The sequence below is a fragment of the Taudactylus pleione genome, unplaced genomic scaffold, assembly GCF_031769625.1.
Source record: "Taudactylus pleione unplaced genomic scaffold, aTauple2 ptg000333l, whole genome shotgun sequence".
Classification (NCBI taxonomy): domain Eukaryota; kingdom Metazoa; phylum Chordata; class Amphibia; order Anura; family Myobatrachidae; genus Taudactylus; species Taudactylus pleione.
Window position 1 is genome coordinate 7,548,406 of NW_028284734.1, and position 26,108 is coordinate 7,574,513.

Sequence of the window (26,108 nt, forward strand, 5' to 3'; positions counted from 1 at the left end):
TCTGATTTATTAATGTGGCTGTGTGTCAATTTGATGTATGTACATAATTACCACCCTACGCTTATAAATATACTTTACAATCCAAGCTCTCAAGAGGGCAGGGCCCTCTTCCCCCATGTGATTTTCCTTCCCTTACATATACTACACTATATAGATAAAAGTAATTGGACACTGACAGCAAATAGATCAATGAGACTTTATTGACGTCAGTACTTCGTAGGTCCACCACGTGCAGTGATTAAACTGTCCACAAGTTCCTAGACAACAGCAGGTGATATGTTTTGCCATTCCGCATTAAGTACAGTGACCAACTGGGATACTGAAGGTTGAGTCGGCCTAGAATGCACCCATTGCTCCAATTTGTCCCAGAGGTTCTCAATGGGGTAAAGATCTGGACTCTGAGCTGGCCAGTCCATCCGAGTTACCAAATTTTTTGTGTACCAGTCCAGCGCCACCCTAGAAACATGACAGACGGCATTGTTGTCCTGATAAAAACATTAGTTGTTTCCGTAGAACTGCAGGTGCATGGGAGTCCCTACGTAGTGTTCTTGTCAAAACCACCACATTAACGGCTATTTGGAGCTTGTGTGCAGTGGTATGCATTTCGCTTGCATGGGGGTGACCAATCACTTTTGTCTACATAGTGTACTGTCTACTCCATACTCCTTACAACGGCACCTTACCCTTGACTTCTACCACCCTGCTACTTATCTGCGTGTTACGACCTGTGTTGCAGCTATGTTTATATGCTATGTACTTGTCCTGCATTGTCTTCTACTGTAATTCACTGTTCTCTTGGTCTGCTGAACTGTGTATGTACTTTGTTAGGTGCTGCGGAACCCTTGTGGTGTCATATAAATGAATGATAATTATATAATATATATATATATATATATATATATATATCTTGTCACACATCAGTGCTCTCTCTATATTTTCTTTCCTATTTCGGGGGTCAGGTCCCCGACTTGGAGTGTGCCCATTTATTGTTGTATTGAAAACAGAGTAGCGGGTTGGGGTTTGTTTTATTCATCAGCCTCATGGGACGTACACACTCCATGATGTATTTTTTTTTTTCCTTCATTATAAAATCTTTATTTTTTACCTGAGGTGAGGTGAGCTTGGGATGCCTCAGTGTACCAGTAATGATTGCACTGCTGATATGAAGAAGAAAAAAGTCAATGAAATAAAAAACACATTAAGTACATACTACTACATTTGTATTTTATTGTGGAACCAAGTTTGTTTCCTTTACATCAAATATCCTCAGTGAAAGTGGAGTATTGCACACAAATATCATAAAAGCACTACATATTACTTCACTGTAAACTAATGTTCTACATTAGATATGAACTGGTAGAATAGAGGTGATGCGGGATTATAAGACAATACCATACACAGCTGCAGACTGACACAAACACCATTCATAACGAGAGAGTGTGAGGACCTTCCCAGCCAACCACAAGACTGTTCCTGTCCAACAGTTGGAAGAAAGACCGCGGCATGCATATGTGTTAAAGCATAGTTCATTGCTGCCATTGTATTCTTGTTATTACAGCCCAGTCTTCAGGGAATGTTACTTGCGGCCCCTGAGCATCTGGAGCCTGAAGCTATAGTAGTGCAGAGAAGCTTGTGGGAATCATTTTCATTCACTTGTGTTCTAGAATCCATTTTCTCTGAATTGTTAATTCAAAATTATGAACAGAGCCTATCAACCATTGCTTACTGTACTCCAAAATTAGAGCATATATATATATTTTTTTATTATTTATTATTATTATTATTATTATTATTTTGTTCACTGCAAGGAAATTTACATTTGTGTTGATTTGTACCTGGCATCATCCATAGAAATGTGAGAAATTCATCCCAATGATTCAGTGACCCTTAAAGGTAAAGGGCAGTGTCATAGACCTGAAAATAATTACAGGGTATGTCTACATATATTACAAATAATAAAAAAAAGCAAGAAGAAAATCCAGTACAGTGCAGGGTAGGTTAGGAATACAACTGGAGATTCCCTCTTGACATTGAGCTGCGTATACCGGGGTGTAACTCGGTATTTGAAGATCCCATCATTAAAGTTTGTAAGGGTCCCTATGTACCACCTAATGGTGAAATATGTATATAACACATGTAACTTTTACAAGGAAGATGAGCCCCCCTTAGCTCTGGGCCCCATAGCATCTGCACCCCTTGTACCTATGGTAGGTACACACTTGGCGTGTACTGATGTGCTACAAAGCAGAGTCATACAAAATCCATGTGAAGATCACTGACTCATAAATCAAAGTTCATGGCAGCTCTAGGCAATGGCTGTTTGTTTGGAAGCCCTTAAAGGACCCAAAGTATATGATCCTGTGACCCAATCCAAAATAAGCAGCTTTGATCCTGACAGTTGGCTGCAAAGAGTTCTACAACTGCTGTTCAACTACAATGCCCAGCATGCATGTCCAGCCTTAGCTGTATGGGAGTCATAGTCCCAATCAGATCACTTCGGGAATGTAAGTGGCCATTTGGGATAGCCAACTCTCCAGATATTGATGTGATTTTGCTCCACAGCACATTAGTACATACAGCCCATAGTGACTTAACGCCGGCCCCTACTACAGCATTGTGAGATTAAAAGTGGACATGTCACATGACGTGGTGGATAGAGCCAGTCAATATGCAACCTATCAATTCTATAGGACCCGGTGCCATTGGTAAGTTAGTATCAGCACAGCGGCATTTCCAGGGAATTGATACGGGGCATCGTCACAAACACCAGATCACACAATGTCTGCTGCGTTATCTGTGTGTAGGTGACAGACATACTTCAAACACGTCACTGCGCTACAGCCAATTCATCATCAGTCCTCATCCATAGTGAGGTTACGTCAAGTGTAAATTTCATGTAGGTAAAGATTACAAGGAAAAGCATTAACTAGCAGTTTTGCACCCCTTCACAGCACAGGTACAAAGAATAAATCTACTCTTTTTATCTGAGACGTTATCTATATTCAGTATACGTTATTGTCCTGCAATCACTCTGTATTCCTACAAAACATAAAATACATTTAGCAGCGTCAGAAAAAAAACCTCTTCATGTGCATGGTTCAAATAACTGTGGCCAGTACAGGAAATATTTACATTTACACATGTTTTAGAGGACGCTAAGGTTTATGTGGCACATTTACGAAAAGTCTGAATAAAGTCCTGGATCACCACTAAGGGAACAAATGGAAATCTCTGGTCATATTTTTTTTTATCTTAAAGTGAACGAATCTCCCCTTTAATTCAGCATGCATGGGAAATAGGAATTCCGTATATATACGGATGGGAGGTGAAGCCATGGATCGGAGCTCCCATGCGTCAATACCGTGGCATATAATTACATTATGGTTGAATAGATTCCCTGATACATCCGGTTACCTCTGTTCATGAATTATGTTTTATTAGATTAGTCAGGTTTAAGATGATAAATCCGGACTGTGAAAAAAAAAATGTTTTAACAGGGTTCAGAGTTACTAATCATTCAAGGCAATCAGTCGGCAAAGCACTTTGGAGCCCATGGTACTGAACACGGAACTTTCTCTTACTTTGCACACAAAAAAAATAATTGGATTTTTTCTACTTTGATAGAAAATATAAGTTGGTTTACTTAGCGCTTGCCATTCAGATGTGTTGATCATTTTGTATTAAAATGAACCTAATATTGTTAAAAAAAAAAAAAAATCTAATTTTTAATATTAGTAGATTAATGAGACTAATTCTTGAAATACAGGTAGGCAAAATGCAATAAATTAGGAGACTGGGAAAGGTAATTAAATATGTCCAAAGATTTTTGTGTTTACCCTCTATACACCCTTCAGCAAATGCACACATGGGCAATAAAGTTGAACACACCAGAACAGATACGGAATGTAGTTACATGTGTCCTGGTTGCGTTCCAGTGCATTCAATTTAAGTTATGATTATCGGAACATGCCATTCAATGCAAAAATGACTACAGTCTACATTTACAGAAAGCGCAGCGCTCTTCAATAATTGCACTTTACTGTGTGTCTGATCCCATCTTGTCTCAAAAGGTGCATTGATCATATGAAATTAACACCCTTGTGCATGAGGCTAGCTATAGTAAGTATATATCTGGCAATAAAAAAAAAGAAAACTAAAGAAAAAAATAACACTTTCTGCACAATCTGCATAACAACATGACATAAAACACTATAAACTTACATAAATAGCAAAGCAATAAATATCATTGCTTATTAAAAAAAATAGTTTCTCCTAATTCACAGCATTAAAAGGACCGAACAAGCCCAAAACAGTACCAGAATTCATAAACAATAACAGTGCAAATAATAACAAAATAGTGTTACCTCTCAAAATAAATATACGATTAAAAAAAAAAAAAATCTATACATTAACTTAGTGTCATGGCAAATTTTGTATTTCATATAAACCAAAAAATATTTGTATTTAATCCCATCACTCTCAATTTAGCAATATTGGCATATGAATAAGCAACAACGTTTCAGTGAAGACAGCCATTCAGTGAGTTTTTACCTATCGTTTCATTGAGATCTATTGAGGCACATTGTGATGTCACTAGTTCCTCATAAATTGATTGGCCGAATAGTGCTAGGCAAAAAGTATATTTTATACTGCAACTCGATCCAATTTAATTTGTATAATCAAAATGTTTAATCAGAATGTGTGATACCTTGATGAATTACATGCTCTCACTGTGCCATCAACTGATGATTATTGCCATTAAATGCTGGCAATAATTGTTGGCTTAAATAAATAACTGTAAAAAAAAAAAAAAAAAGTAAAAATGTCTCACTCTTAAAATCTAAATGTATCCGATTCCTACTCCTCATTTAAAACAAGGAACATTCATTAATCATCGTACATATAAAATAAATTATTTTGCAGCAATAACATTTGCTAGCGAAATAAAAAATCTAAAATGAAAGGGTTTTTTTTACATATGATAAAAAGGGTCTGTACATCTGTTAGCAAATCTTAAAAAAAAAAATGGAAAAACAGGAGGGTCTAGTCTAGTCTAGAACATTTGAAAAAAAAAATGACACTCAACAATCAACTTGCCTGGCAAAGCAATCAGGCACTCAATACGCATCAATGCAGTTTCAGTAAAAGAATTCCCATCTCGGTGTGTTCCATCAGCTCTTGTCACCTCACAAGCACGCACATGTGTCTGTAATATCAAACCCTGCATACTTTTTTTTGTACACTTTTTTATGTTAAAAAATAAGTGCATTAAGTATCTTTGTACATTCAAGTCTCTTTCTAAGGCATATTCTACCGAATGTACTCCCGAATGCTTTGGTATTATGCTTCTGTGTACCGACTGTGAACCACGATGTGCGAAATTTTTGAGATTTGGCAGGATGAAGTTAGCGGGAGTATGCCTTAGACATGATGCTTCTATTTCCACCCTGTATAGCTATATTTTTATCAATGGCATGACTTAATCTGCAGCAGGTATAATAATTAAACACACAACGCAACCTATCACAGATTTGGAAGTGACAGGGCTCTTTTACTTTTTACTATTCTCACTAACTTCATTATGAAATGATTCCCAACATATGTTGTCGTGGAAGGAGGGATAGCAAGCCTCAAACCTTGTTACCGTGATATTAGGGTGCCAAATAGTGGATTAACCATATACTGTCCTGTTCAATCCTTCAGAGTGCCATATTGCAAATCACAAGCGGCCAAGGAGTGTACCTGCAAAATATCTTATTGTATAACACAATGTGCTATAGAAATTAACCTGTTACTTTTAATTTCTAATAACGTGACGCCACAACAACGTCCCAATGAGGGATTCAGCATCCGGTGATCTTCTCTCTCATTGTCTTTCGCCTTGAGCAAAGTCCCCAACCATCCCGGACTACGGTGAATGAAGGTGTACAAGAGCATGTCCTACAAACCTGTATATTAAACCTGGATAGCTGAGCTTGCAGTGATGTGTACATTGTAGTTTGCCATGAAGATGATATATTACTGACATCTGTGTCTGCATGGCACAGGCTAGCACTGGTCAATATAGTTCTGCAGTCATTTTTATTCTGTAAGGGATATTTCCAGTAATAATCAGCTGTGTTGAGGTGAAGGAACGGGTGGCGGTCTCCTCACAGTTCAATCTTGCATGCTGGGAAGGATTCATCTTGCATAACAACTGTGCTGCTACTTGCTAGCACCATTATATTGAGGTCCTGCTGCTTCTCGTGTGTCTCCTGGTACCATTCTCGCATCACTTCTGAATCGTGAGTAGGAATTAATGTTACCTGCATTGAATCGAAACAATATTTAGAGAAAACGAAGACTAATCACAGTACAATAATATAGAAATAAATCTGATTTATTGCTGTATGTGATGGATGTGAAACATTCACGAATAAACATTTAATACTGATCATGCCAAAAATAATTATGTAAATTCACAGTGGACCCAGCAAGTGTCGACCAATAGAAAAAAAGGAAAGAACACAAAATCCTAGAGGGCAATTAATCAAGTTGTTGGCATGCGGAACGTTTTCACCGCAACTTGTGGCCATACACATCATAGATTTTCCTTCCAGGTCCAAAGTGATGCACAGGAATATTCTGCTAAAAATTCTCCTCCAAGCCCTAAATTTGCATTTTTTTTTAATAAGCATATTGTATTTTCCATACTTGTAATGGGAAATGTGATCTGCCTAAATTTAGTAAAATTAAATTGTAAACAAATATCGGAGGGAGCCCTGTGATAATAACACTATCTTCAGACAGTGGTATTATGGCTTCCCTCCCTACTCCAGCTCTGCTGTGACAGCCAGAACAGAGCTCAGAGCTGGCACCTGTGATCAGCCATTCAACCACAAGCGCTGCGTTCGCTTCCGATGGTACTCGATGTACCGATGGTTGCATACACATTCTGGAGATGACGTGCGCAAGTGAGCATCTTAAGACTGGCTGGTGGGTGTCTGCATACACAGAGCGATCGCCAGGGCCGGATTAAGGCTGGTGGGGGCCCCGGGGCAACTAAGTTGTGGGGGCCCCATATACTACATTTCCACAACCTCACGCAGCGACTAATATGCCCCTTAAGCTGGGTACACACTTAACGATCTGTACCCAGACAATCTATCAGGCGGCGAGACCAAGAAGGGTCCTGGCATCGGCAAGTGCATACACACTTACCGATCCCAGGAGTGACAGCGTGAGGGCAGGAGACAAGCTACATTCGGCAGCATGGCCCCCGCTGACGATAACGTCCGTCGGACCTGCATGCAATCATTGTGGCATTATGTGAGAGAGGGGGCGGAGCTTCCACAGTCAGCATTGTAACCATGGTGTGTCGGAGAGTGTGCTGCTGTGCTGTGACTCTGTAAGTGATGCTGCCAGGAGGAGCCGGCCAGGGAAAGTCCCGAGTGGCCATGTTCCAGCCAATATTTGTGGCAGTGTGGGGGCCCCTGGACGACCATCCCGTTTGCCCTCCTATAATCCGCCCCTGGCGATCACACGCCAAGACATAGTGGGCATGCTAATGCCTTGGTGTGCGATCGCTTGCCTTGCCGAAATTTGCATACGCATCTAGCGAGCGGGTCTGAATCAAACCCTAATTTCAGTGGATTGTATTTAACATATACTAGTATAAAAAAAACTACAATGTAAATTTCTGAAACTATAAAGTGGTATATTTGAAATATAGACAGACCCGCTGTCACCTTATTGCCATGAGATGTTACAGACATAATAAGGCACTATTAAGTAGTATTTCAGGTAAAAAAAAAAAGGGAAAAGTTAATTAAATGGATTATAAAAATGGAGTCAATAACTATATCCTGTGGAAAAATATAGTAAAAGGCCCATTAAAAATGCTTTTATGTGGGTTAAAAATTCTCTTTTGGGGCGGGATGTAATAGAGTTCGAGTTTTTAGTCATTTCTAAACTCACGCATTCTCGCACATTTGTTTTGATCGTGTTTCCCATACAACTCGTGCGATGTAATGGGGAGCGATATTTTCGCCAGCTTGCGATTTCGCGTGCGTGTTCTCGCGAGAATACAGATCCGGAAGTATGCGTTTTTTGGACCAACCGGAATGCGAGTTTCATTTACCGTTCTGTCGAGTTTAAACAAAGTCACTCATTGGCCCTCCAAAGTCTCCTGATGCCTACCTCACACACCCTATATAAACCCCTATCCTCCATTTTGTCCTTTGAAAGGTAGTGAGGAGTTTTGTGAAGGAGTGGTGAGAGAGAGTATAAAAAAAAGCCTACAATTGTTTTGTTATTGTGCTGCAGCATGGCATCCAGAAAAGCAAGGAGGGTGGCCAGGACAGTGGAGGAGGAGGATGAAGTTGTACTGCAACCTGACTGATATTGGTGAGGAGGTGAGCAGTGAGGAGGTGAGCAGTGAAGAGGTGGAGGAGCAGGAGAGTGTGGAGCAGGAAGCGCAGGAGCTGGAACTGAGGCTGAGGGTAGTGTTGAGGATGAGGAGGCTGAAGCACCCCAGCCCCTGGGAAAACACGTACTGGGTGTAATATACGCTTCAATTATGATGAAAATAGCGCCCTGGTCCGTACCTATTTTTTCACACCTACTTGGGGCACAGTCACACCGGAAGTCTGCAGCACGGCAAAAGAGAAAATGGCTGATGAGCACAGGCAGCGACGCATGACAGGAGGAGGACGAGCAGTGAGAGTTCACTTCACTCCATATGAACAGGAGCTGAGGCCGGTTTTTGCTCCTGAGGTTTTTCCAGGTCCACATATTGTAGACACTGACCGGCCAGCACCCCTTAGGCGTTGTGGTGAGTATGCAAACAAATGTTACTACTTTTCACTGTCTTTTTTTAATAGTATTGTAGATCCCATTTTTTTTTTTTTTTTTTTTTAAATAGTGTAGTGTGTACTCACCTGTAGGCACTCCCATAATTAGGCCATATTCAATTTGGGCTCGTATTCGAATTTGATTCGCACCCGCGATACTTTTCCGCCTCCTGGACTTTCCTCCTACTTTGCCTGTTTTTCAGGCGGAAAAGTATTGCAGGTGCGAATCAAATTGAATACAGCTCATAGTGATCCCCGATGTCAGTGCATCTTTTGGGTGGGTGTCAGGCTGTTTTACACCAATCTGACAGGATTTTTCACCTGTTTTGGCGGGTGCCCTTTTTGCATCCTTTCCATTGTTTCAAATTGATTTGTCTTTGTCTAATCTCAATTTTTTATTTATTTTATTAAAACACAGCTGCTGCACCAAGGAGGTCAAGAACTCCTAAAAGACCTCACATGGAAAGGTCAATGGAGCAGCAGGTGAGTTAAGCCAACGTTTGAAAAACCCACTTACCCAGTTTTTTTTTTTAAATTATAAAAAATGTCACATTACTTAATTAACCTTAGCATTGTGACATTAAAGTCTACAACAATAAAAATGTTGAAATTATTTTCTACACATATTATTTATTTTAAAATATGAATTAAAAGGTAATGATAGAGATGTGTACACATACATAGCCTCCTTGCATGTTAAACAGGCCTTTTAATTTTTATGTCTTTTTTTATTATATTATATACATTTTAATTGTAACAATGGGCCTGATTCAGACCCACTCGCGAGCGGCTGTCCACTTGCAAGTGGGTCGATGGTGTGCACTGCGCATGCGCACGACGGAGGGAGCTCCGTCGTGCGCATGCGCGAGACGCAACGAGCGAAGGACTTTACTTCGCTCGTTGTGTCTGATCAAAGGGGGCGTGCTGTAGATGTTGATTGACAGCACGCCCCCTTTGGTGGGCGTGCCGGGGGCGTGCCTCCCAGACGGGGGCGTTCCCAAGGGAACGCCTACCGTCAGAAGCCGGCCCCACTGAGATCACTAGTGATGTCAGTGGGAGTGATTTTGGCTCTGATAGAGCCAAAATCACTCCGGGCCTTGCGGTTGAGAAACTCAACCGCAGGCTTCGACTCGCAGTGGCGATGGTCACGATGGTCAAGACCATCGCGACCATCATCCTGCACGCTCGTATATGCTGTGGGTGGTGACCCACAGCTATACGAGCGTCCAGGAGGACGCTCCATAATTATGGAGGTGGGCCCTGATTCAGAGCGAGCGCTCTGGTCAGAGCATCCGACTCAGAATCAGGGCCAATATGTTTTATTTGCACATCAATGGAAAAAGAATACACAAGCAGCTTCTGCTGATTCCAATGATATGCGGCATACCTATATTTTTGGACAGACAGCGGGTGTATCTGCATGCCACTGTAACGTAGCATTTATCATGCAGATACACCCGTTGTGTCAATTTATTGCAGTCACTACAGAATGTACCTGTTTTTTTTTAAAAATATGTGAAACTCAAACTCCAAAATTAATCCTAACACACTTTTAAACATTTTAGTTCTACTACATTATATTTTAATTTTTCAGGACCATCAGGAGTTTCTGTGCCTCCACCGCGGACCACACCACCAGTGTCTAGGGTCCCAGGAAGTCATTTTGGCTTGGTGGCCTACACGTCTGAGGAGGAGGCTGAGGCAACAATTCCTATTAGTCCTGTGGAGGCAACAAGGCAAAATCCAGCTGCACAGCACCAACAGCCACCAACACAGCAAACAGCACAGCCACCCACCCCCAGTGCAGATGAGCTGGCTCAGTCCCTGCACACCTTCCGTCAACACCAGATACAGTACATGGAGATGCAAAAAATTCAAATGGACAGCATCACACAGCAGCTCAGGAAGCTAAATAGGACCTCCGCAGTAGCCCAGGGGACCCGCACCCGTATGGCTAGTGACTTCAGTAGGCATCTGGTGGAGCTAACACAGGCCGCCAGAGACCAAAATGCTGCCATGCGGGAGCAAACACAGGCCTTTGTGGCATTACAAACGGAGCTGGTGGCACAAAGGGCCCTTAGGGAAGTGCCATCAGCATCTACACCCAGCTCACAAGCCACCAGTCCCCAAACGGCCTCACCAATGAGTCCCCCGAGGCGAAGTGCCCGTACACGGGGGGGGGGGATGCAACTACAGGGCCATGGAGGTGTAGAGGCTCATCTGCCTCACAGTAATTGTTGTTGCTTTTATAATTTGTGGGTTTTTTTCCTGATACCTTACTAGCTTAGTAAACTAAGTTGAATTAAATTTGTGTCTGTCTTTTTTTATAAACTATACTTAGATTGTTTAGTTTATTTTGAACTATATTTTAATGGAACAGATGTTTGTATTTAAATATCCACAAAAAAGTTGGTTTCCGGGAAATAAAACACCGATTGTGACTTTTCGCCATGGCGAAAACTTATCCCCAAGTCTATGCAAAAAAACAGGGATCATTTGTCAGCACACAATAGGGTTTGAAAAAAAGGTAAGAATTTTGGCTCCTAATCGAATATGGGTTCGATTTAGACACTTTTAAAACAATTAAGAAATATGAGTATTTACATCCTTAAAAAGGTGATTCTACACTTATATTTATATATCTTTACAGATTGAAAGATTCCTTTGTAACCTTTTTGAATTTTTTTTTAATTTTTAACATACACCTCTCCATTGTCACTTTGGTCTATTTTTAGGCGCGATTATGGTACTGTTTTATGTGCGAGTTTCGAACTCGCAACCTATTACATTGCACGAGTTGTATGTACAACCTGGGGAAACATCTGGATGCGAGTTTGAAAAATGTGTATTTGGAAAAATGCGAGTTTGCAGGATCGCGCATGCTATTACGTCGGTCGAGATTACAAAATGTGCGAGTTTTCCGGGAAACTCACAAATCTAAAAACTCGAACTCTATTACATCCCGCTCTTGGTGTTTTCCATTCAATTTATGTTTTAAAGATTATATTTTATATTTGATCATGATTATGACCAGCGAAAAGCGGAATCATAGTAAAAACATTAAGAAGTTGCGCATAGTTGGCAGTCATTACAGTATAGTATACCTGCATATTGCTTCCCCACTGAGCTTTGCCTTCCAGAAGAGCATCCAGAATGGCCCGGCTGGGCTCTCCGGCGGCTGCGTCATTTCCACTCACTACGTAGTATGAGGATCGGACTCGTTTGAAAAACTCTACATCTGCATTCTTGCTGCTGCTGTGGTTGGGTATATACACCAGGTCCAAGTACACTGGGGGTCCTGGAGGCACAGCAGTGGATTTCGATGTCTTGGTAGTTCCACCTCCTGAAAATAATCATTACATAAAAGTTCAAAATAAGTCTTTCAATCTGCTGTTACACAAACATATGGTGCTTTTGTCCCACAAATACCGTAATGTCACTACTGCAAACAAAAGATTGATCACCTGGAGCAATTCTTATATACATATGTATGTACGCGCAGAAGTACTGAATGTCATATATATATATAACAATGATTGATCAACAGAATTAATGACACATTATCAGCGATTCACACTGGATGACCCCAGTAGATCCATTGGGGCTGCGTTTTCCATTTCTATCAATCAGTCAACTATCAGTAGACGCGAGAATAACTTCACATGGGTGGGTTACTCAGACTGCTTTATGCTTCTATAGTTTGCTTATTTTTCAGTGTGCACCTGAGTAGTAATACAGAACTTCAGGCTCAAGGTCTGAGAAGCGTGCGCGTGGTACTTTTATAATTATCTTTCATTTGTAAGGCGTCACTAATGGTCTGCAGCACCATACATAAGGATGATCACATTAAACAGTAAAATGCACAAATCTATTATATCACCAGCCTAATATCAGTCTAGCAGTTGTGCACTAGAGGTGAGGGGAGGCCCCACTCCCCCCAGGGCTTTTACTGGCTGCTAAGATTGACATGCAGTTTGTCCCTATCCCACACATACACTCTTGCTACCAGCCACTCTGGCCCTGATTTGGGAGGCGGCCTGAAGTTAATGCAAAAAAGGCAGTCTCAGGGGCCATGTTCATGAATTTCAGAAGGAGACATTGTGTCTGCCATAGGCTGTTACAAGGGTCTATGGTGCAAGCCATAGCACGCGTGGTGGTGTTGTCAGAGTTGCACCGTCCACATTCTTTGGAAGTTGGTGTCCAAGGGCTTGCACAGCACACTAGTACACAAGGGATAGGCTGAAACTAGCATTTGCACATTATCGCAGTTGCGACTCGGCAGAAAGCCGCTATTGGGGATGCAATATCATACACCTCTGAATCAGGCCCTCTGTGTGAACAGTGAAAGCTTAATGGAAACGCACAACTTCTCCTTCCCCTCAGCTCTCACTGCAGCAACCCACATTCAGCACACTCATCTACCTGAGCAGCTGCTATGGCCTTGTCATGGCCACCATTGTTTCCATGTGCACCGCAGACAGTAAAGCATGCACACGTGAGCACATAGTGGTGCATGCACATGTCACAGCTGCATACATTAGTGCAGCCCATTGGTTGCTGGCGTGACACACTGGGGTGGCATGATGCTGAAGAGACACAGGTGGGGCATGAGATTGGTGAGACACAGGGGGTGGCATGAGGCTGGATAGAGTGGGGGTCTTAAGACTAGAAAGATACAGTGGGTGGCAGAGGGAAGCTTGAGGCTGGATATTAAATTGAGGGATGTGGCTGAAGAAACAAAGTGGGGTAATTAGGTTGAAGAAACGGGGTGGGGGGCTTGAGGCTAGAGAGACACAGGGCTGCAGTCCATTGAGGAATAGGGTTGAAGACAAAAGGGAGTAAGGCTATATGGCAGGCACAATAGCTAGTGACCTGGCAAATGAGGAGTCCAAAATACTAGTAATACATAGTAATACAAAATTACACAATGACCAATCAATATAACTGGAGATACAACTATTGACATCAGTGATAAGATGGACCCGCATGAGGTAGGCCAGTGCTCACAATGTGGCACAGGGCAGGAAAGCAAATGGAAAATGGGCCCTGCTCATCAGTGATTACACCCTAGAGGGAAGGGGATACACACATAGGGTGTCACTAAGCTGGGGGTAGAAATGGTCTGTAGGTTGCTGGCACACAAGCTTCACCTGAATTTTATCACCTATTAACCACTTAACTGACGTGGTGACATGGGATGTGAACGCAGCCAACTGTGCTTCAGCTGACATGGTGTGACCGCGCTACCTCTGCTGTGTTTTTGAAGAGTAAATTTGTTCTGCATATGCGTAGAACGGATCTTCTCTGACTCCCCGGACTCTCCTGCGGACCCGGTAATTTCTGACCGGTTTGGCCGGAAAAAATTGACAGTTAAGTGGTTAAACAGATATAGATGCATCTTTGCTCCTCTTGCTTAATATGCCACGCATCGCGACATGAATGGCGTGCGTGGGCCACCAGGAACACTGAGAGGGGCTGTTTTGGTGTGACTGCAGCAAAGACGAATGAGTACACATCTGTATACTGAATATTTTCAGTATGCTATTTCGTCTTCTTCTTTAAATACCTTACTAAAACTGTGGTCACCTGCTTTGTAAATCGAGCTAGAAAGTACAGGTTTGCACCTTGGAAAAAAAAAAACACTCTCTTCTTATCGACTGTGTTCTCTATAATTAAGGATGATTTACATACATACTGTAGCACACCAGCATCAATATTCTCTGTATACGACTATACATAGCATTCATAAGGTAAAACTTTATCGCTGAGAATGTAAATATCTCCAACGCCTTACAGACTCAATTATATTTGGCTGCAGCTGTGTCTGCTTCTTGTCAGATAATGAACTGCTTTAACTTTTAATATTATTGTAATAATTGTCCTTATGCACTAAACAAGTGAGTTGTACATAACACTGATAAGTGTATTTGCTTACCTGTAATACCAGTTTTAGATGATGTTGTTGTATTTGTATTAGTAACATTCTTGGTCTCTTTATCTTTCTCTTCTAACTTTGAAGGTTTGTGATCTGGATTTGAACTACTCTTAGGACCCTTCTCTACGGAATCCTTCTTTTTGGGGGCAACCGTCTTTAAACTCTTTTCTAATGTTTCTTTGATGGGTCCAGGTTTTGGTGAAGCAGCTGAAAGTTTTGATTTACTGTCACTTTTCCTAGCTGGTGAAGATGATTTGGTCTTGCTTCCAACTTTCTTTGTTTTTCCTTTTTCTTTAATGTCCTTTTTCATAGGCTTGCCTAAGCTGTGATCTACAGGAATTGTTTCTGGGTCCATCATTGAGACATCAGGGTGCCTAGGAGATGGGCTTGGATCCTGCATGGGAATTGGAGGAGGGTCCATGTGTTTGTAAGTTACTGTTTTATCAGTAGGGATGGTTTCAGATTCATCTTCAGAATCTATGTTTGCATCTGCTGTTATAGAAGGACATTCCTCAGTCTCTGGTGGAACATCGGAATCTGTCTGAGATGGGGCAGACTCGCTAACCGAGGTTGGGGGAGTTTCATCACACTGGCGGGCTTTCTGTCTTCCTCCAGAAGGCGGTTGCTCTCCTCCAAATTGGGTTAATGGCTTTTCTTGTTCCTGAGATTGTTCCTCGCTTGCAAACCATTCCAGTGGATTTGGGTTAATGAAAGAAGGTGACAGTTCAGTTTTTGGGTGCTTATATTCACATGCAGAAACAAGGCATAGGTCCACTTCTTGCCGGTTTTCAGCAAAGGGTGACTTGTCAGAGACAGAAAATCTATCATATGTTTCCCTAGAATAGCAATAAGCATCACATATGTTATCCCTATCATCTAGGTCTGCTGCATAAGCAAATGGGTTTGTGTTATGAAGTATTGCGGGTTCATTCACTACTGAATTTAGGACCCTAGTCTGAAAGCTATATGGTTCATCTGAGGAAGCTGGAAGAGATGTGGCTGCTGGGCTATAATCAGTTGAAGGTCCCTTGGTTATACCTGGAGGACATACTAAACCAGGTGACTGCCGCAGTGAAGATGGTGTTGGAGTTGATGGAGAACCATCTGTTTCAGGAGAAAGCTTTCCTTCCATGAAATACTCTTGCTCAAGTATTGGTGGAGAGTAAAGTGGCAAGTCTGAGTTTTCAACCACATCTTTCAAAGAATCTTCCTCTTTTAAAGGGGAAGACACTTGTGAAGGTGTGTGTGCAGAAGATGTAGATGGAGAAGCCTCTGCCTGAGATTCAACAGCTGCTAGTTCTTTACCTTTGTCTACAGAAAAGTACCCATTGTCAACTGAAACCTTATTGCCAAAATAAGAGTCATGTGGGTCAGAGGGACTGTATTCAACTTCAGTCGGTCCATTTTCTGATATATGCAGCATACTGGAGGCTACCACAGGGTGCTCTGGAGATTGTCTACTAAAATCCATTGCAAAAGATTGTTCTGGTGATTCCTGACTGAACTCCATTGTGGACTGCTCAGGTGACCTCTGCTCTTGCAGTGATGATGTGGATTTTCCTGTTCTGGGAGAGAAATCTGGTGGAGAAATAGACATCGGACGGGGACATTCTTCCTTTGATGGTGATATTTCTGTTTCTTGAAATATGGTGGGTGTCTGAACAACAGAAACTGAGAGAGAATCATCTACTTCAGTGGAATGGGGTGAACCAACTTCAGCATGAAGAGAAGGAGAAACATCATCGGTGGTTGGTTCGGGGAATGAACTCGTGGCAACAGATGCTGTGGAAACTGAGGCAACACCTTCTATGTGAGAATATGTGTCTTCTGCTACGGCTTCATCTACAGGAGTGGCAGATTTATCAGATGCAGTGCCTTCAGAAATTGACATCTTTGTATCCTCCTTAAACAAGATAAATGGGTTAGTGTTCATTTGAGTTGGTGAAAATTCCCCTGCAAGCTTTCCTCCTTCCAATACGCGAGATGATCCACTCTTAGTTTCAAAATGACTTGTTTCTGCACCAAATGCTTTGCTTGATAAATGCTCACTCTTTTTATCATGTTCTTGGGCAGTAGCATGAGACAACATTTCAGATACTGGACTAGTCTGAGAAGGAGAATGTTCTTCATCAACTATACTACCATGTCCAGATGATGATTTAAGATTAGTAGACAAAAACATGTCATAGGATGTCTCTGATCCTATCAATGGTGGGCTGCGTAATGGGGATAAAACTTTCTCTATTGGGGATTCTGAATCTGGCACTGGCTCATCCATAGGACTTATCCTAGGGCTTCCACTGTTTTCTTTGTCTTCAGAAAATTCAAACACAACAGCGACATGTGTCTTTTCTAAGGACCTTGTAGCTAGACTTGCAGCTTTTTCATCAATTGGTGACTGGTGGTAAGGAGTGTGACCTGCACTTCCAGCTGCAGATTGAGAAGGAGATGCTACTTCCAAAGTTTTATCATCTGGGCTCGGACACTGTTCCATTATTTCTTGCACTTCATCATGCAATGGTGGTAAGACACCAAGCTCAGATGTCTTAATTTCATTAGGTGTAAGATCAAAATTAACACTTCGTTCACTTAAAGGTGTTTTAGATATTGGTGAAGGAGGCACAGGGCTCTTACTTGGGCTTAGTGTTTCTTGAGGCTCATAATCATCCTGTATTTCTAGGTTTGAAGAACCTTTTATATCAATGTTTCCACGCACATATGCTTCCCGTAATGCCGATTTGCTGAATTTGTCTTCCTCTAGAGATGATGGTGGTGAAATTGTGGAAGCTGAAGCATTATATTCTTTGCCATCAGTTGCATCTGTTTTTGAAACATCAGACAACCCATTCAGAGCATCAGACAGTGGAGATTTTCTAGTTTTATCATATTCCTGGGAGTACAAACTAGCTTCATATTTAGTAATATTGACATATTCCTGAGATGGTGACTCACTTTCCTCATTGTTTGTCTCATCACTCATTATATCTCTAGGTGTTGACATCTCATCCATTGGTGTGGGTTCACTAGATATTTCAATAGTAGACTGAGTAAATCCAGAATTAGCAGTAAATTCTTCAGGCTGATCTTCTCTATTTTCTTCATCAGATACAGTTGCTTCACTTTCAGAGCCACCAGGTAAGGTTTCATCATGAATAGAAGCACCTGGCTCTACAGCTGGTGACTGAGGTTCTGAGGTCTTAGATGGTGTAGAAGACAATATATATTTATCTTCAGTGTCACTAATAATCTCAGACTTGTCTTTTGTACCACTAATATAATGTTCTTCTGCTTCCATCTTTTCTGATTCCTGATCATCATCCTTTGCATCATCTGTTTTGTCTTCATCTACCTCTTCCTCTGTTTCTTCAGCTTCTCCCTTTTCAACACTTTCATCAATATCGTCCTCAGCTTGTTCATCTGCTGCCTCCGAATCAGCAATGTCTTCATGGCTGTCATGTTTACCTTTGAAATGTTGAAGTGCATGTATATCGACCTCTTCTTCAGTTTCAGCTAATGCGTCTTCTGGGTGCTCTCCCAGTGAGGCTCTTTCTTCCATATAGTCCACTTGTTCCTCAACATCTTCTGTTTCTGCTTTTTCTTCATAGTCACCAGCTTCAGATGATTCTTCAAAGCCTGTCCCTTCATCTTCAAATTTATCATTTTCATCCACCCTGTGTTTTTCAATGATTTCCAATTCTTCTGGGGTTTGTTCACATTCACCTTCTGTGGTAGTTATACCTTCATCTGGTGAATCTGAAGGTTCTTCACTGCTTGTGTTGTCTTTCTTTATAACATAAGATTCGGTATGTAACATAACCACTTCATCTCTTGGTGAAAGTGCCTGTAGTTGAGGTTTAATTTCCTCATTTAATATAGTGTCTTCATCTCTTAGATCTTCAAAGTCTTTTGTTAAGTCTTCTGGAGATGACATGAGAGATCTTTCTGCCATTAAATCTGCTACATTTCCAGTAGCTGCAGTTAAAGCTGCAACAGAAGCTGCTACAGCAACAGCTGCAGTGGCAGCTACTGCTCCTACAGCTGCCAACGGCTTTTTCTCAGTAACTTTTTTAGTTACCTTTGACTTTTCCTTTGTTTTGCCTGTAGTTGCTGATTCCTTTTTGGCTGGCTCATCTTTCTTTTGCACCTTTCCTTTAACTGCAGACTTTTTAGAGTCAGAAGGAGTTGCTGATGATTTCTTTGCCTCTTTAGCATGTTTCTTAACTTCTTTTTTTGAGTCCTTTTCATCCTTCTTTTCTTTATCTTCTTTCTTAACTTCTTTTTTTACTTCTTTTAGAAGTGTTTCTTTCTTCACTTGTTTCTGAGGTGTTTCTATTTTAACATCTTTCTTCAAGTCTTTTTTCTCTTCCTTTTTTATTTCTTTTTTTATTTCTTTTTTTAGTTTATCTTCCTTAACCTCTTTTTTAGGTTTATCTTCCTTAGTCTCTTTTTTAGGTTTATCTTCTTTTTTAACTGGTGTTTTATCTTCCTTTTTCAGTGTATCCTTTTTTACTTTCTCCTTATCCTCTTTTACATCCTCAGATTTTGTTTTTACTTCCTTCTTCACTGCTTTTTCTTTAGCAACCTTAGGTTTCACATCGGTTTTCTGCTTCTCAACAACTTCTGATTTAATAATCGGTTCATCTTTGATCAATAAATTTTTCTCTGGTGAAGGTTTGGCCTCGTTTTTCTGAGACCTTTTCACAGAAACTTTTTCCTTGTTCTCCACTTTTTCAGCTTGTTGAATTTGGACACTTTTTACGGTCTCAGATGGCTCTTCCTTAGATTCTTTCTTAACTGTTTTGCTGGATGTTGTTTTTGTGGACATTTTTAGGCTCTCTTTGCTTTCTGCTCTCTGTTTCATCTTTGCTTGTTTTACTGCAGGGGTTGAAATATTGTCACTCAGGTCCTTTTGAGTTATCACAGGCTGCTTCAGAAAGTCTAGATGCTTAAGCTTTTCAAGGCCTTCCAAAATTTGGTATTGTGTTGTGTTTCCCGGAAACAGAGCTCTTACTATTTTCTCTGAAGGGTTTGATGGATGCCATACAATAAGAGAAGAAATGGAAGTTAGATAATTAACAGGAACTTCCACTTCCTGACCATTAGGAAGCACTAGGCCAGCTTTCTCTTTACTGCTGCCTGACCACTGCTGCATGAAATACTGGGTCTCTTTGCTTCCTTTTACTGGATTCAACACATACATCTCAAGTTTTCCTACACCCATTTTTTGAAACAAAATAATGGGTTCAATTGAATTTCCTACATTTCTGAATAAAGGTTCGGGCTTCATGGACAATTTATTTAAGTACTGAAGTGTAAAACAAGCTTCTTCTATGCTCCTCCTTACTTTAAAGTTTGGTTCTGGGTTTTTGAGATTGTCGGGAACATTGAGAAACACAACTCCAAGGTCTGGAGAGATAAGGTTTTTCATCCAGTCACTGTTGGCAGTTGACCCTTGAGACTGTTCCTCTTCCAGCTCAGCCATTTTCCTCTGAAGCATGCTATTAATACCTGGCAGATTGTCATCTCCAATATGGGTTAGCAATATAGAATCCACCCGGTCTAAGTGTCTAATGAGCTTCCAGAAGCAAGATTTCCTCTCCGATCCACCATTAATGAGCATATTAAATCCATTTACTGCAAACAAAGCAGAATCTCCCCTTCCTCCTGGGAAAATATAGCAACACGGCTTTGAAAGCTTCAGGAAGCCTCCCGATGTTGGTGGCTCCAAGATGTCAAAAGGGGAAGGTATTTCTACAGATTCAGACAAGTATTCTGTAAATTCAGAAAGTCCTTCCATTTCAGGCAAAATTGAAGAGGAATTGAGTTTGATATTTATGAAATCTTGAAGGTTGTGTCTCTCGAGATTAGAGTTCTTCCAGTGCCCTTCTTCAGGACAAAACAATGTAAGGCTTGCCTTATTTGCAGGGTGGGTATTGCTCAACAATTCACCAATCTAGAGTTTGAAACAGAAAAAAACACATATCCTATGTTAGTATAGAATTTCCTTTTCTCTCTGAATTCACAGCATTCTACATTCCACTTTGATGTAGGCTGACATGCCTGCTTCCTACCAGCATCAAGATTAGATTGCTGATCGGACACAAGTCAGTACTTAAAGCTTTTGCATGAATGTAAAAACTTTTTACAAATCTTAGTCTTGTGCAACTTGGAAATGTTACCCAGTCATATTTCCCTCATCTACAAACATGCCTTCAATGGGGATGTAGTTGAAATCCCGGCTGTTGGAATCCTGACAGTCAGATTTCCGGCGTCAGCATCCAGAAGGTAAGCAGTGGGGTTAGGGGGGGGTTAGGTATTAGAGGGAGGGTTAGGCACTAGGGAGGGAGAGTTAGGTATAGGCTGCAGGGGGAGAGGTTAGGTTTAGGCAGCAGGGGGGGTAGGGGGAGGTTTAGGCTGCGAGCATGGACAGTTAGGTTTAGGGGTAGGGTTAGGATACTTACCGACTGGTGTCAGTATCCTAACCCTGTCGGGATGACAGCGTCTGGATTCTGACTGCCAGGATCCCGAGCGCCAGTATCCCATACCCAACCCCTTCAATGTTGTGCATGCCTGATGCGGGCGTGCACATTCTTAATGCGGCGCCCATTAGAAGGGCACATCTCCCAACTGTCCTGGAACTGAGACAAAAGTCCTGACCCATGTGCAAGCGGCACTATCCCCTCAATTCGGGACCGTTCCACCTAAATCAGGAGAGTGCCTCCATCGTTTAGTCTTAAAATAAGCATTGTTTTATAACTTTTACTATAAAGACAATAGACAAAGCAACAAAGCGCCAGAGAAAATGCAGGAACAGACATTCAGGATGTTGCCCATCTCATGTCATGTGTCTCGTACCTCCTGATCTGTGAAGATTTCAATGAAATTTTGGAAAGAGAAAGATCCAGACTGAAGAATAAGTTCTCCTGTGTTTTCAAAGCATTGTCCAGTCAACACTAAAAGTTTGTGTCTTGCGGCATCTGTGATCATCAAGCGTACCTATGGTGAAAGCACAAGCATGCACAGTTCATTGAACACTGGAAGACCATAGGCATTTGCATAGTGCAGCATGATTAAGTACGCTTTATCCTTTGAATGACTGTAAACAAAGGTCTAAAATAATTATTTTCAGGAGTTACTGCAAACAGATCAGAATTTAATTCTGTGCATCAGTCAAAGAAGAGATTAACTAAGAAGCGATTTTCAGAGACAATAACTTTTAGGCTATAACCTCCATCTGCATGCGATGTGTGGCAGTTTGGTTTCTCTTAGACATGGTTCTAGCTATCAAGACATCATAATGAGGGTGCGATGTATCAAACCGTGGAAAGAGATAAAATGGAGAGATATAAAGTAGCAACCAATCAGCTCCTGTCATTTTACAGGCTGTATTTGAAAAATGACAGGTAGGAGCTGTTTGGTTGGTACTTTATCTCTCTCTATTTTATCTCTCTCCAAGCCTTGATACATCTACTCCTGAGGCTGATACTGAGGGCCTGATTCTGTAAGGATCGTAATAGTAAAGCTGCACGCAGGCTATAGATATATGATGTATGCACGCAGGCAGCTTTGCAATTGCGATCTTTGCAGATATGGTAATGTAGAAGAAGCCATCACGCCTCCTGTGCATTACTTATCCGAGCTGCGTTGTCCGCCGCAGTTTAGAGGAAGAGGCCAGGAAATCTCCATCAGCCGACGGAGATCCTGGCTTCTTCCCTCCCCCGCAATGGCGGTGACATGCCTCAGTTTCGGGAAACGGAGAGCATCACAGCCCCTCCTGCGAGCGAGTTAGTAGGACCCATTCTGCACACTCGCAGAATGAGTCCTGTGCCTGCGCAGATTCCCATACATCGGGAAGCTGCGGTCAGCTCTGCTGAATCAGGCCCTGAGTCCGATGCAAAGTGGCTATGTTACATGATGCCGCAGAAGCCTGATTTACTACCATATGCCAATACGGATTTTCCGTAGGTCTAATGCGAGGATCTGCGAAGCTTCAAGCAACAATATCTGATATATAATCAGGGAAATAATAATTTCATTATTATGAGGGCTAAAAAGGAGTACTGTGTTACAGAAGATCACATGATATCTTTCTACTATGTAAAAGTGAAAATTTGTCCTTCTGTCTGTCTTTCTATACAAATCCACAGTTTACAAGCCAAGATCGTGAAATGTTACATATGAGCGTATTAAAACACGGCGAAGGGAACTAAAAAAATGTTAAATCGAAATTAATTACTGTTAATTTTTAATTAATTAAAAAACACAATTTTATAGCATTCGCCCTCTACAGATCAGATAAAGAATTAGAAAAGGATTTTGGAGACCTATCCACCATGACTATTTACTCTCACAACCAAATGCAGGAAAAATTCCCCTGGATCCAAATCCCACTATTCGTGTACCTCCAAATACGCAGTTATGTCAATACTCTACTCCCTAAAATTCCCATTATATCTGCGAACAGCGGTTTGGATGATGTGCTGTCTCACTGCCCTTCTATGTCATTTTCCACTTCTGTGTTATACACTTATATACACCGAGAAATAAATATGGAGGTGGAGACAACAGGAGTTGCCAAATGGCATTCTACATTCCCTAACATACCCTTATCCACCATTTTAAAATCTTTTGTTAGACTCAATAAGCAATTAATCTCGGCTTCCTATGCTGAAATGCAATATAAATTACTACATCACGCCTATTTCACCCCCAAATTAAGATTCATTACAGGTACTTCTACAGACTCAAATTGTTTAAAGTGTGGACAACCCGATGCGGATCTAATGCATTGTATGTGGCACTGTGCGGAGGTACAGAGGTTCTGGTCCCTAGTACACACATATATATACACCACGTTGGGAATTGGTTTCGAATTAACACCTAAGTGGGCCATGAGGAATATTATACCATCATCTGGGTGATCCTGTCCCCCTGGAGGTGCCCGTTTACTACTAGCAAACATTGCAGCAGCTGCAAAGAAAACCATATTATCCCAATGGATTTCTGTTGACACTTTAGCACTCAATCTCTTAGAATTGCGTACCTATTTAACATGGATTGGCTAGAACTATCCCTTAATAAAGACAAAGAGGCAGAGAAGTTCTTTAACATTTGGCTTCCGTATGTTCACACATTAACACCTCAGGTTAAAGACAGGCTCCGTGCTGCAGTCCAACTTACAGCCTGGTATAATGAAGAAACCTTGTCCTCGGGTAGACTCCCATTTTAGGTCCTGTAATGCTACGTTCCTCATGGATGGATCATATTATATCTTAATGCTGTAATCCTATTGATGTATTGTTACTTTTTGACCAATATGTTGTCTTGCTCATTGCAGTCTTACAATAAAAATATGTTTTAAAAAAGAAAAGGATTTAGGGCCTGATTCAGATCCTCTCGCGAGCGCATAGCGCTCGCAAGCGGGTCTATAGTTGGGCCAGTGCGCACATGCATTGTGCGCAATGCGCGAGCCCCAGAGCGAGTGAGAACTTCACTCGCTCCGGGGCACCCTACAAGACGGGGTGGCTCTCGATGTTGATCGACAGCTCGCCCCGTTTTGTAGGCGTGCAGGGGGGGTGGCTGGACAAACAGAGGCATTCCCGAAGGAATGCCTGCCATTTGTGGGCGGCCCTACTGACATCATTCGTGATGTCAGTAGTGAACCTCCTGCTCTATTAAAGCAGGAAGTTCACTCTGGCTTGCGGGAACCGAGACCCTAGCACAAGGGTCTCGTCGCAAGCCCGATGGTCGCGATAATCACGACCATCGCCAGGCCACACGCAAAAACTGTGGGTGGTCACCCACAGCTATGCGAGCGGCCTGGAGGCGGATTTTTTCTTTTTTTAAAATCCGCCCTGCTTCAGAGCGAGCGCTCGCAAATAGCGAGTGCCTCTGAATCATGCCCTTAGCCCACAGTTTACAAGCCAAGATCTCTCATGGTTCTACACCTAAAACACCTAAGAAGAATAAAAGCATTGTCCTGTTTGGTTTATTATTAGATGCAGATTTGGACACCATTCTTCTTGGGCCATCTGCAAGTCAATAATAAAAATATAAAAATTTTATTTTTGTTTCATTTCATAATTTGATTTTATAACATGCATTTTGCTACATACTAAAGAATTATGGAATTTTATTGTGTAGCATATAATCTAAGTCTCTGAACATCATTTACTATGGCTCTCGCGTGGAGTTTACAGTACGTTTTAAATGTTGTATGAATTTATTAGGGATGAGCGGGTTCGATTCTCAGATTCGATTCGGGCATCTGGGGCGATCCGAGCCAAGCCTCGGATCCCTCACCCGAGGCAAAACCTTGCGACACCGCTGTCGAGTCGCGAGGTTTTGTATTGAGCGGGCTTAACGCTGATTGCCTGAGAGAGCCGTCTGTCACGGCTCTCAGCCAATCAGCGTTAAGCCCATTTAATATGCACACAGAAAGCAAAAGAAGATGGCGCCCGCCATCCCTCGCTGCCTGACACAGCCGGCACCCCACGCTGCCGACACCGCCAACACTGCCGGCACCCCTGCAATCCTGCCCCACGTACTGAGGACACCGTTAGCGACCCCCACACTGCCGACACTCCCACACTGAGGACACCACCAGCACCCCTGCACTGCCGACACTGTCAGCACACATGCACTGAGGACACTGCTGGTACCCCCGCTCTGCCGACACCCTGCATTAAGAACACCCTTGCACTGCTGACACGGTCAGCAAACCTGCACTGAGGAGACCGCTGGCACCCCCGCACTGCCGACATCGCCGGTACCCTTCACTGAGGACACTGTCAGCACCGCCATTCCATGTACTGAGGACACCGTCAGCAACCCTGCTCTGCCGACATTGCTGTCACAGTAAGTGCACTATTGGTGTATCCAACCCACACTGTACAACACACTGTATCTGTGTTGGAAATTGGAAGCTGAACTGCCACATGTTAGTGCCGCCCACTGTGTGACTTAGCTTAGTCAGCCAGCTAGCTGGATGCAACCTTTTGGCCTTAACTAGATGAAAAAAAATAATATTGTGAGGTGGTCAAAATGGATTGGAAGGACAGCGTAAGGCAAGTGCAATCTGACTGAGCCAGATTAAACCCTGTGGTTGTGGGAGCAGTATACCTGTAAAGACTTTTGTTAAGTGTCAGTCCTTAGTGTTAGCCTATAGGGATCTTTGGGGGTTTGGCCTTGCTGGTATATTAGGTCTGTTAGCCAAAGACTCTTCCTCTTTGTTTCTAAAAATTTCCAGCCAGGAGTCAGGGAAGTGCTCTGTGCAATTAATTGTATAATTTGTGTATAGTCTGTTTTCTTTCTCTTTCTTTCTTATTTCTTTTTCTAACCTT

At 41.9% G+C, this 26,108-nt stretch overlaps 1 protein-coding gene across 1 annotated transcript in view; it reads right to left on the bottom strand.

Annotated features, from left to right (window-relative positions):
• Positions 1-1,203: 1,203 nt before the first annotated feature.
• Positions 1,204-26,108, bottom strand: part of MAP1B (microtubule associated protein 1B) — a 98,385-nt gene continuing 73,480 nt past the window's right edge. Inside the window, exons 4-7 of the mRNA XM_088443764.1 lie at positions 21,622-21,762; positions 14,767-20,719; positions 11,936-12,174; positions 1,204-6,305 (exon numbers count right to left, since the gene is read on the bottom strand). Coding sequence (XP_088299890.1) covers positions 6,150-6,305; positions 11,936-12,174; positions 14,767-20,719; positions 21,622-21,762 — 6,489 coding nt within the window. The 3' untranslated portion in view covers positions 1,204-6,149. The remainder of the gene's footprint in view (positions 6,306-11,935; positions 12,175-14,766; positions 20,720-21,621; positions 21,763-26,108) is intronic.